The sequence below is a fragment of the Stegostoma tigrinum genome, chromosome 8 (genome assembly GCF_030684315.1).
Source record: "Stegostoma tigrinum isolate sSteTig4 chromosome 8, sSteTig4.hap1, whole genome shotgun sequence".
NCBI classification, from domain to species: Eukaryota; Metazoa; Chordata; class Chondrichthyes; order Orectolobiformes; family Stegostomatidae; genus Stegostoma; species Stegostoma tigrinum.
Window position 1 is genome coordinate 66,502,649 of NC_081361.1, and position 13,232 is coordinate 66,515,880.

A 13,232-nucleotide genomic window follows, 5' to 3' on the forward strand; every position below is an offset into this window, starting at 1 on the left:
TTATTCCACCCTATCGTACTACCTTTTGTTCCATGTTTCCTGTTAGTTAATTCGCTCTTCCTTAAATGTGCACCTACTGTTTTCCTCGGTTTACTTCGTGTGATGGTGCTCTCCATGATGTCACCTCTCTGTCTTTTCTTTTCTCTCAAAAAGACCCCCAAGATCATCTCTGTTCTGGTGTCATCATTGTCAATTTATTTTGCAGTTTGTCCAATATTTCCAAATTTTTTTCACATGGAGATCATTTTACACAGCAATTCAAATGTTGTACACCTAACATTCTACAGGTTTAATATACCTTCACCAGTTTTTCATTCTGTATCTCTTGAAATGAACCCCAGTAACTGATTTGCATTTTTAATGGCTTTCTTAATTTTGTTGATTTTGGTTGAGCCATTAATCCATTTCTCCTCTGCCCTGGAATGTGAGCATTGGCCAGCATTTGTTGCCCATTCCTAGTTCTCTTGAACTGGCTGGGTTGTTAAACCATTTCAGGGTGGTTAAGAGTCACCCTTATTGATGTGGGTCTGAAGTCATGTGAAGCCCAGACTGGATAAGGATGGCACGTTTCCATCCCTAATGAATATTAGTGAACCAGGTGGGGTTTTGCATTGTTTGAGTTTTATGGTCACCATCACTGAGAGTAGCTTTACATTTCAGATGTATTAATTGAGTTGAAATTCCATCAGTTACTGTGGTGGGATTTGAACTCATCTCCAGAATACTTGCTTGAACGTCTGGATTACAGTGACATTAAAACCAAGGCATTGTTTTCATCCCCTCCTATTTTACTGTCATTTTCCATCATTTTTCAAAAAGTAGACAGGCTTCCTTTATTTTTTTCCATCAAAAAGTATTGCCTGACGCTTGTATTGAAATTAATTTGCTATTTACATGTCAGGCCGGTCAGTTTGGCAATGTCTTATATGTTGTTAACACTAGAGAAAACAATGACAATACCCCAAATGTAATATTTCAGCGCTTTTATATATAATCATATGTTTACGAGTAAGAAGAGTGCTTTTGGCTGTTGCTTAATTATATTAATCTTCTCTGTCAAAATCTACTAAAATCAATACATTGATCAGTTTTGTTTAATTGAATTGTTGGTAGATGGGGTGACTTGAGTTTTTTTACTAGTAATTGAAAACTAATTTTCTTATGTGATAGGATAATGATGAACTATGAAAAACTGAAGTCTCGTCTTGGAGAGATCCACGACAGCAAGATACGCCTGGAGCAGGATCTGAAAAAACAAGCGTCTGATAACCGGGAAATTGACAAGAAAATGAACAGCATTAAGCCTGACCTAATTCAACTACGTAAAATTAGGGATCAGTACCTGGTGTAAGTGCAAGTGGAAAATAATGTTGGATTTAATTATCTGAGGGACAAAGTATGATCAAACATTGGCAATTTTTAAACAAATTAAAATTAATGTCTCTCTCTCTCTCTCTTTCTCTCTCTCACTCACTCACTCACTCACACTCTCTCTCTCTCTCTCTCTCTCTCTCTCTCTCTCTCTCTCTCTCTCTCTCTCTCTCTCTCTCTCTCTCTCTCTTGCTCGCCCCCCCCCCCCCGTCTGTCTGTCTCTCTCTTGCGCTTGCCCCCCTCCTCGCGTGCGCACACCCCCTACCCTGACCACCACTACCTCTGTCTTGCAGATGGCTCAATCACAAAGGAGTGCGTCAAAAGCGAATAAATGACTGGCTTGGAATCAAAAATGAAAATGTAGATGAGTGAGTATAATTGTCCTCATCAATGACTGTGCTGAAAAATACTTGTTCTTTTCCCTCTTACCTGGAACTAAACCAGCAATATAGTTGTATGAACCATATGAAGGTTGCCTGTGAAGGTTTGCTGAAATTTAAAAATGGCTGGGAATCTGTGTAAAAGTGGGCCACCCTGAGTCTAGCTTGGAAAAGTTTTGCCACGAAGAGACTTCTTAAAAAAAAAAAATTGAGCTAAAATAAGAAGAAATTATTGGTGAGCTATAGAATGAACATATTTTTGGACCTAGCCATTGTGTTGAATATGGTGAAGGAATAGAGCCCTCTAAATCCATCCCTCATTGTTTGCATGCAATTTTTCCTTTCATTGGTCATCAAAACTAGAATAACACATTTTATCTACAGTTAAAGGTTTTATTTCCTTGAAAGCAAGTTCTGCCTTGTAAGGAATGTAAGTTGAATCTTGATATCTTAACATAGGATCGTTTTCAGTATTTTGTTATAATTTTGATCAGAAAAACTTATATAAATGTCAGTGAGAAATAGAAACAGGTGATAAATTTATTGTCAGTATCAAGAAAAAAAAAGTTTTATTAGAGATGCTTCATCAAAATATCATAGTGTAACCTCTTGTTCCGACACTTTCAGATTTACAGAATTCTGTTTTTATCTTGGAATTCTATTTCGTAAAGTATGAGATTTTTAAAAAATGTGTTCCTGTTAGAGACTTTAGTAAATCTGAGTTCATATCTAATTTTCAAGAGTTCAAAAATGAGTGCAAAGAGTTGGTGCACTTTTTTCTTGATCACATTTATAAATTCTAGAAAAGAATTTTCATTGAGTGTGCTTGTGCTAATTAACAGTATAACATCAGTTATGCAGTTGTTGACAATGTCCAATTTTGATGTCCCTTACATGATACTTAGCAGGAATGTCCATGAATGGACAAACCCAGAGTCATATAAAGCACTGAGAACCCAATATCTTTTACGTTCCTCAGTTTCTCAGTGATCAAACCAAAGGTAGCCCTGAAAAGCAGGATCATCTATTTCCATGGACTTCTATTCAATTTTGCAGGCAACCAGATTCAGTTCAGCAGATGGCTGATTGGCACTGCAAAGGAGGAGGGACCTTATTTGCAACAATCTTATTTAACATATGTTTTTGAATTTTATGTTATCTCTTTTTTTTAAACCTTGTATTTATGTAACACCCTCAAGGTAATGAAGAGTCCTAAGATGCTTCACAGGAGCATTAAACAAGAAAAGAGCTATTAGGTCTGATAATAAAAGCTTGGCAAAAGAGTTGGATTTTAAGGAGCGTACTAATGGAGGAAAGTGAGATCAAGAGCCGGAGAGATCTACGGAGGGAATTCTTGGGCTCAGAGCCTGGGCAGCCGAAGGCATGGCGCCTGTGGTGGAAAATTAAAATTAAGGAAGCCCAAGAGACCAGAATTAGAAGACTTGCAGATATTTGAGAGGGTTGGGAACACCAGAGAAGATAGCAAAGACAGGGAGGCCATTGAAGCATTTGCAAACAAGGACGGGCATCTTAAAATGAAGTTGTTACTTGACTAGAAGCCAACATAGGCACTGTCAGTGAGCATGGGGTTTCAAAGGAATGGGTCCTGCTGCAAGTTAACTCAAGGGCAGCAGACCTCTGGATGGCCTTAGTGCAGGAGACCTGCCAGGAGTGCATTAAAATAGTGCAAATTTAGGAGTAGTTAAGGCACAATGAGTGTTTCAGCAACAAATATGCTGAGATAAGGTGAAGTCCAGCATTGTTCTAGATGTGAAGGTAGGCAGCCTTATTGAAGAATATGAGATGAGAAGCTAATCTCAACATGAAACCAGTGTGACCTCAGGCAGAGGGATAGAATAGATAATTGTGGAACAAATGATTAGTAGAAATTTAGAGCTATAACATTGGTCACACAATTCAGAGTAAATTATGAATGCATCGTAAAGTTGGAATTCTGAAACGAGACGGCAAGCTTTTTAATACTGCTCCTTGAGAAAATGCTGTCCAAGACTCAAGAATTACATTGTGTATTTGTTACAGATAAAACATACAGCACCTAAACAGATTCATATTTGATATAGAAATGTCTTTATTTTCATCTCAGCACATACTTTATCACTGAAGAAGATGAAAACCTTCCTCACTACGATGAAAAGACCTGGTTTGTAGGAGCTATTAATCGAACACAAGCTGAAGATTTACTGCGAGGAAAGTCAGATGGTGCCTTCCTAATCAGGGAAAGCAGTAAAAAGGGCTGCTATGCCTGCTCTGTGGTGTAAGTGTCATACTTTTATTTTATAAATTTATTAGTTTTATTTTAGTTGTGACTTGAGAGAATTCCTTTGATGCCATATTGAGACCGGTTTCTCATGTAACCATGTATTCAGTTTGTAACTTTACTTGAAGGGAGTTTTATGAAGGAATTTGTCAGGAATGTCTGACATATCATTTATAAATGTAAATTCTAGGAATTAATGCAAATTTCACTTGCAATGATACGTCATTTTTTGTGTACCTTTTCTTGCCCTTTTCTCTCTATTCCCTTGCCAGTAACCGTGATACGTTACACTGAATTATTCTCCTATTATTTGGGCCGATTGTAAGGGAAAAGCAAGAGACTGGAGTGCAGGGTTGGATATAAGCTGTTGGTTGAAGGGAGGGAGCAAGTTTCTCACTCAGCGAAACGAATATGGGATGAGATCTGAATAAACTATTCAGTTTTGTAGACAGTGTTGGGAGGAGTTATCACAAAACAAGGTATGAGTTATTGGTTGAAACGTGAGTGATAGGAGCATTAGTTAAAAGATGTAAGGGAATTCTCTAGAGTCAAACCCTTATATTGGCATATTGCCTTTTCTAGATCAGATACATAGAAAGTTTGTGCATGACCGATGCCTTAAAAATGTTGTAGACACATTAATGTAATTTTCCATTCTGCGTTGTCCCTAGAAATCCTTACCCTTTTAGCTAGGCATTTTTCTAATTTTATCTTCACTCATCCAATTTCTACAGCTTGAGGGCCAGACCTAGGGCAGACCTCATCCTATAGGAAGCTAGCACTCCAGAACTGGTACCAAGGGATACATTAAGGTTTCTTTGTCTACATGGCCTGGCACATGACCAGTACTCTGCGGGACAGACTGAGCAGTTCGATATGCTTCAGAAGGGATGATTGTGTTGAAAAAGAATGTCTTTCTGCTGTATTCACAGTAAAGTACAGTAAAAATCCAAAATCCGCCTGCCTCAAAGAATAAAAGCAGTCTTTCTTCAGGGAGGAGAGACCTTGGTGGCATTTTGACCAGCTGCATGGATACACTTCTATTTATAGTTGCCAAATCTCCAAATAGGCATTACCTTATGGGAGATATTTTCCTTCAATCAGAGGCTATCCAAATTAAACCACCACATGAAGAAGACATGGTGGAAAACAACTGATAAATGGTATCTAGACCCTTTTTTAATAATTAAACTCACCTTTGCAAAATATTCAAAAGTACAGGAAAATCTTGATGAAAATTTTAGTTTCATAATAATAAATTTTGATTAGAATCTATATAAACAATCAATTTTTAAAAAAAAAGTTTTTCTAAGTAGTTTGTTGGAGGGAAATCTCACGGTATTTAAAGTTCAGATATCTAAGTGCTAGAGCTTGGAAGCAATTGTAAGGATATAAAGGCTAAACCCGTTCATGGGAAATATAAATGAGATGAAGTTTCGTTGCAATATTGGTTGCATTGCTTATCTGATTCTGAATAATAAACAAGAACAATTCAAAGTTATCAAACGTCTGATCTATAAATCTACGCAAGAATTAAACCTGGATTTATTAAAAGTGATAATAGGTATTGTCTAAATATTTGAAGTCGAAGGAAGGGAATCTGGAAGTGATTTTGTCCCTGTTCTTTTGAGTTTGGCACAGAACTGCTATTGCATTTTGAAGAGGTCACATTTTAACTTAATATTTTCGGGAAAGTTGTTCTCTGCGTCAATTTGATATTGATACCTGTCTGATCTTAATACTGGCTTGGAAAGGAATTAGAAAGGAGTAGTTTTTAGTGAAAAGGAGTAAACTTTCCTTGCTCTGCACTGGGCATTTTCAAGTTAAGTAGTAGGGTTTACTTGCTGAAAAAATGTTTTGTCCCCAGTGGAATGCTGTTTGGAACAAGGATGAGGTATAATCTTATTAAAGCAGGGGACAGTGATAAATTTAGAAAAGTAAACACTGATTTCTGTATCACAGGATTACCTCCAGTTTTGTTTGCACTTAAGTAAATATTTCTTGTAATATTTGAGATACCCAGTGACTAAATTTACATTTTAAATCTCCTGCTATAAATTTTACAACTATTGTGTTGACTGGCTTTGGCCCTGAATCAATGAAACAAATTGCTTCCTTAATATGTGCCATCATAGAATTTATCTCTCGCTAATGATTTCTTGCTTTGTCTCCTGCAGCGCTGACGGAGAAGTGAAGCACTGCGTCATTTACAGCACGCCAAGGGGTTATGGATTTGCCGAACCATACAACTTGTACAGCACTCTTAAAGACCTGGTGCTGCATTACCAACAAACTTCACTGGTCCAGCACAATGACTCTCTGAATGTGAGACTGGCTTACCCCGTCTACAGCCAGCTGCCCTCTCTGCGTAGATGAATGTTTGAGTTGGCAATGACAGATTACAGAACACTGAGGGCATTGTACTTGGCTGCTTTTGCACAGTGAGTACAGAATATGAACAGGACAGGGGCGTACTCAAGAGTTCAGGTGACCTGGTGCTACCTAAACTCCAACTGTGACTTTGTTTTTTGCTTTTATTTCAGTCACAGAGAAACACAAAAATAAACTGGAAATGTATCTTTTTCTTTGGTTTTTGTTTTGATGTCATTCGTGTGGAGCTGAAACTTAAGTCCAAACAGTCTGGTGCTGACGGCTCTAGGCTACTTATCATGAGAATTTAAAAATCTCCAACTTTTAGACGTTCTTTTTCATGGAGCAGACATTGAGAACTCTAGTCTTAACTTCAGATCTCTACAACATCTAGTGCAACTCTGATGAGAGCACCCATGTATGGAGAAGACCTCTTTGCATTTTTAGTTTAGTCGATGTATCCTTCTTGAACTAGACTATGTTATCTGAATTCTTTCACTTGTCGGAGGACACTGAACTCTGTGTGAAAGAAGACCAAAGGCATTCAGGAGAGCTTCTGACAAAAAAAAGTTTAAAACTGGCAAAATTTGAAAACAAAAAGTTGCACAAGGGTCGTTTTCAATGTACTGGAGTACAAATTGAAAAAAAAGAAATACAAATAAAGAACATTTTATGGCTTCTGTGACTCTGGAGCTCTTCACAAAACTAAAATGAATAGACCAGGGCATCTTTGAATGTTGGTTTTAGCGTTTAAATGTTCAGTCAGATGTCTGCAGCCGCACATATTTACACCAAAACTTGTGCTTTTAAAAAACAAAAACATTATGCATAATGTTATTAACGTAGAACTGAATTTTTGCAATTTTACTTGAACCAGTCATATTTAACCCAGAAGGTGAGCATCAATACATTGTTCTAATGGATAAGTAATTTAAAGCTATTTAGATTTAGGATAAGGGGGAAAGAAACAGAATAATCTTGTTTTACTGTTCATTCTTCTGGATGGCAGAGAAAGATCTTGTAGTCTGAAGAACCGATGGGGATTTGGCTGAGAGAGGATGAATTGGTGGTTGCTACCTATTCCCATTCCTGTATAAAACGAAAACCCATTAACTTAACCTTTCATAATTTTTTTTTAAACAAGCTGATTCAACATGACTTCTATTGTGTTGCCAGTTTATTTTTGGATGTTGTGATGATCATAGTTGGATCTTATGTGAATAGCTTAATTATGAATAGAGTAAGAAATTTCTTTCAGAATCCATTGAGCATGTTTCCTGGTATGTCAGACCTTAAGAACATGGCTCATCCAGGAAAAAAGAGCCCCATGATGCACCGGGCATGTTTTTTGTGCAATTCAAAAGAAATTTTACAGATGTTTATGTAGGAAACATAAAAGATGGCAGCTAATTTTGGCAATACTAATCTCACTTCATTAAATTTGATTTTGTTTTAAATACTTTTTTCCAAATCTGGAGTAATGTGTTTTCATAATGTTAAGTGTGCAAAGTGATTTGTCATCTTTTCTTCTGCTAACTACTTACAAAGCCCAGTACTGATTAGTTCTGCTTTCTAATAAGCACAGCATGGTGTGCTCTGTGCCTTTTTTTCCACTTCCCTTGGAGCAGTGGTCCATTTTACTAGCTTTTGCCACTGTTCAAATTTCTCTGCCCTTTTATTGTTCCATATATGCAAAGAGTAATGGACTCTGTGAAGAATGCAGTTCAAGTGAACAGGATGTATTCTGTGTTTCTATTTCTATACCCAGGAAATTTAGGATTTTAAAAAGTATGGTCTGTTTAAAAAGTTATGTTTTTTGTGCCATCCAGATGCAGTTGAGTTTAGAAGTATGTCGCGGTTATGATATTACTGCAGACATCTGATGTAATGTATGCTAACTTTGTACTAGACAAATGTAAGTCCATCCCAAGGTCTTGAGGGCAGCTGGAGTTAAATGTTGCCATTGGGCTTTGTGAGGGTCCCTGTTCAACTGCAGATCACAGGGAAAATTGAAACACCTTTTTAATTCTTCACTGTGCACAAGTTGGTGCTGGTGCTTCTCCACTGCTATTATTGGTGCAGCTGTATCTGTGGCCCACTCACTAAAAGCTCTTTTGTCCGTACTTGAGCAGTCCTATTTTGTTGATGAATGGTTTTTTTTGTACTAGTGAAGTGAATCAGACCCTGGAATGGAGTTGAACATTGTATGTTTCCTGCACCCACAGGAAGTGGGTGGTGAGGGGAGAGGTGGATGGGTAAGCATACTGAAAAGGATTGAAATGCAAATACTGGAAGCACTGGAAAGGATTCCGAAGAAAACTTGAGTGTTTCTGCCAATATTTAGAAGAACTTTTTTTAGGAAAAGTACTTTAACCTTCCCCAAGAGCCTTGTTTTATTTAAATACTAAGGCTGGGTATTTAGGTCAAACTTTTATTAAATGTTTAATATTCAAGTACAAAATGTGCCCTATTTGGGAAGTTGTAAGACTATTGATTCTTCATAGCATTGCTATGGATGTTACCTTGTAGTCTAATCCCCTTCTTTGAAAGTTCTCCCCTGCCAGCCTTTGGCCCAACACCCCTGCATTGTACCACCAATGAACCTTGTGCCAAGTCTTTTTGTGGCTATAAATTTTATCAAACAGAAGATACAGCCCATTACCACATTTACTAGTGAGTGCCATTCTGCTCTGTCGTGGAACATACAGCTGCTGATCCCTGAATGCATAAGCGACTTATATATCTGAAACACTTCATGGTGGTGTAACACTTCCATTAGATGCCTGAGAGGAGTAAGTGAAATAATAGAAAAAGGCAAACCTCCTCATTAACTGTACTTTGGAGTCTGGCAATGCGAGCATTATTCTGCACACTGTCCTGCCCTTGCAGCTAAAATTCAGCTGAAAGACTTAAACTGTGAGGAAGAAATGTGGCTAGGGAGAGGGGAATAGCTTTGAGTTTAAAAATTCAGTTTAATAGGTTTCTTTTTGTGAAGTAAATTGGTTGCATACTGACCTCTATACACTTAAATTTTGTCTGCTGTTTAAGTGGGGTGAATTAGAAGAGTTGAACTGAACTTTTTTTTATTATTCATTCATGGGATGAGGACATCACTGGCCAGGCCAGCATTAATTGCCCGTCCCTAATTGCCCAGGGGGCAGTTAAGAGTCAACTACATTTCTGTGGGCCTGGAGTCAAATGTCGGCTAAACCAGGTAGAGATGCAGTTTCCTTCCCTAAAGGACATTGGTGAACCAGATGGGTTTTTCCAACAATTGGCAGTGGATTTGTGTTCGTTATTTAAATCAACAGTTTTGAACCTGATGCTTCAGGTCAGCATTTTTTTTTATTATTTAACTAAATTTAATTTTCAAATGTAGCTATCAATTAAAGATTATTTCAATTTTGAGTGAAATGCTGAAGTGTCTCAGACTGGAGTTGGTGAATACTTTTTTTTAATCCTGTCTGCCCTTTCCTCATTTTCCCCCATAACGTGATCTGACCTCTCAGTGAAAGAACAGGTCAGTTTCTTTAGTGATTTTTGTGGCTGTAGTTTATAGCATTTGTGGAGGCAACAAGAGGAGTGTATGTGAAATAGGATGCTTGTCAGCACTACATCTCCATACAATTTGCATTGTTGTGATTATTTTTGAGCAAAGAGAAGTCTTGCACCTGACAGCTTAGTGCAGGAGAATCTTTTGCAAGATATCTTGAATCTATTTATAAATGATGTTTGTAATTGATTACCGTATTTTTTTTTAAGAACTGGAATATCCTGGTGATTCAGTCCTGGCTGGGATTAAAGTTCTAACTTGATGAAATTTCTCCTGTATTAACCTGAGTGGGGTTGGGATTGGAAGTAGAGCTGTAATCAAACCCTTTGTTTTGAATTATTATTTTACTTGAAACGTCCAAGGAGATTCATCACTGCAACAAACATTTATGAAGTTCCCATTCAGTTCCTTGACACATTGTAATTTACCTGTGTGCAGTTGAAATTGCCTTGAGTTTAGATTTTTCCAGAACTGTTGAGAATTGTTCAATTTGTGGTGTTATTTGTAGCAGTATGGTCTGGGGAAAAAAAAGTCTATTCATCCACAGATTGGGTTTTTCAGCTTTGTTTTAAAAATTGTTTTCTTTATAAAGGGATTTTTCCAGCTCTAACACCATACGCTGAATAACACAATACTTCTTTAATTAAAAACAAAAGGGGAAGAAACCAATATTTCACACTCTTACTTCTGGGATCTTGGTTTGAAAATGGTGTCATTGTTGAGTAAGCATTCCTCTGTCTGTAAAGGCCCTCAGTAAAATGATGCTTAATGATTAGTACCTAAAGATCAGAGGACTGCAATATATAATTGACTGCTAGCTGACACTAAATTGATTTATAACTTGGGCCTTGGAGATAGCTGTGGTAACTGGTAAATGAGATAAAGTAAAATTTCAAACTACTATGTAGGAAATTGATGACAAACAAATATGATGGCAGAACAAAGAAGCTCTATTCCTCGCCTGGCTTAGGACTGCTTGTTGCTGACAGGAACAGCATGGGAAGTGGTCTTCATTCTCTATTGGTGTCCGTCCTCTTGATGAGTTCAAAAAGTATAATTGTAAAAAAGAAAGTTACAAGCAATCCTATATAACAGGTGGAGGTGCTGAGTTTTTTAAATTTTACCGCGTACGACTATTGCATATTGCAAGGCCTGATAATCTAAAGGGTCCTAAACAGCATGGAAGTGATCAGTTTGAGTCATTACATAATCCATAGCCAATCGAGAACAGCGATGCTGTAATATCTAAAGCACTAAACAATCTTGAAAATTTAATTAAAAATGAATAATTCTACCTGGTCAGCAGCTGGTTTTCTCACTTTCATGATAAGTACATCAGGCTTCCCAAACTGATTTTAAATTTGAAGTATTTATAAATTGGAAGTGCCTCTGAATTCAATTTGCTGCAGCCTTTCTAGGTTGCTAATTCAGCATTGAATGTAAAAGTACTCTTAAATTCAACATTCATGTCCCATTCCAAAATTGCACTTTCAGCTGTTAGACTCTGAACCCTGACTCCAGATTTGTTTTTAAATTTACATATTTTGCTGTATTATCGTCTAACTAAGCTTTTGTAGAACATTTGTTTTTCCAACACTTGCGGAGAAAACACATTATCCATAATAAGCTGATGACAAATAATCCCCAGCCTTAGTAGAAATTCTTTATTATTGAGCAATACAAATGTTCCAATACCACAGTCTGCAATTGTTAACTTACTATCCCAGACTTTTTTTAATGCTTTTTAGTCAGTATTCTGTTTGTACCTAGGTGTAAAGTATGCTTTCAAGTTCTTTTCATGAATGCATTTTTCTTTTACAAAGAGAAGTTCTATCCTGATAATACTTGTTTTATTTGAATGATTATATTCTTTGATTGTTTTAATTTTTTATTATAAATTGGATTGTTTTGGTTCTCTGCAGGACAGAAGGCTTTACATGATTTGTTCCAGACGGTGGGGTCAAAAATCATTTCTGTGCATTTTCCTTTTTCATTCTTTGTTTGCTCTGTAGCTCTCACATTTGTCTCTCGGTCATCCCTCGTGTTCTAGCTCACTCTTGCCTCTTGCTCTGTGGGGGCTAACCCTCTTTCTCACAAAAACCCTCACACCTGCCCCCCCTCCCCACACCCTGCTTGCTTGCTCTGTCTGTCTTGCTTGTTCTGTCTTTTGCTCTTCTCTTTCAAAAAAAAATCATGCACTTTTCAAAGACAAAAACCCAGCATGTAACTTAAATATGTTGACTGTTGTATCTGTGTAATTCAGCTTTGTTCAGTCTGTAAATCGTGTAGTTTAATATGAACTTATGTAGCTTACAAGAAAAGGTCACATCGTGCATTGCAGTCAATAGAGTAGCATCTGCTCCCAGTCCTGGTATATTATACTTTACAGATAACTGTATACTGCACCAGGTTGTATCAGTTGTACAGATCTCTGTTCCTAGTCTGCAGCTGAGACTTTTGTGACACCAGTAACTGGTCACAGCATGTATGGGATTTTCTGCATTATAAGCATTAATTCTGTGTTTCACTCTCCACACAGTAACAGCTACTGTGTTCAGAAATTTTGTGATTTTTTTCCTTTTTGTCAAGTTGCCATAATTTCATATTCGTCTATCTTGCGGAATAAAAATGTATTTTGTTCAGAATCAGTGTGAAGGGTTTAACTTTCAACAAAAATAAAACCAATACCACCTGTCACTTTCTTCTTTGCATAGCTGATTATATTCCTAGTCCATATTGGAAGGACATGTATAAGGATACTCCTTTACAATCTGCATCAAGCGAAATATTGAGATATTTTAGTGTAAAGGGTTTGTATCGATACAATTCATTATTCAGTTGTTGAACATATGATTTACAGTTTCCATAATTTCTTTCCACAGTGCCTCTGTCACATCAGTTGTGATATGGTTACCGCAAATCAATTTTTCCAGTTGCTTTCAAAGATGTAAGAGTCATGAATGAATCTAATTTCAAACTATTTATATGTATCCCATTACGAAATGGAGAATACAAGGGGACAGTGTAATGCTATGTTAACTTCACTTGTGATGATATTTGTTGATAGTTTGAAGCTACTTCTCAGTAATGAGAGATACTTGGCCTATATTACAATAGTGACTGTATTCAAAAGTACTTAATTGGTGTTAGAGAGCTTTGGGACAACTTAATATCATGAAAGGCATATTATAAAAAATAATAAAAGGAATCATGCATCCTTTGATTACAAATTGTGCTTTGAAGCTACTATATTTATCCATGTTTTAAGTTCTGGTTGCCA

The 13,232-nt window shown here is 36.9% G+C and overlaps 1 protein-coding gene across 2 annotated transcripts in view; it reads left to right on the top strand.

The window, feature by feature from the left end:
* Positions 1-12,649, top strand: part of pik3r3b (phosphoinositide-3-kinase, regulatory subunit 3b (gamma)) — a 536,210-nt gene extending 523,561 nt beyond the window's left edge. For both annotated transcript variants that reach the window (XM_048538883.2, XM_048538884.2), the window contains 4 exons: positions 1,171-1,347; positions 1,665-1,739; positions 3,856-4,026; positions 6,207-12,649. In XM_048538883.2, coding sequence (XP_048394840.1) covers positions 1,171-1,347; positions 1,665-1,739; positions 3,856-4,026; positions 6,207-6,405 — 622 coding nt within the window. In that variant the 3' untranslated portion in view covers positions 6,406-12,649. The remainder of the gene's footprint in view (positions 1-1,170; positions 1,348-1,664; positions 1,740-3,855; positions 4,027-6,206) is intronic.
* The last annotated feature ends 583 nt before the right edge of the window (positions 12,650-13,232 follow it).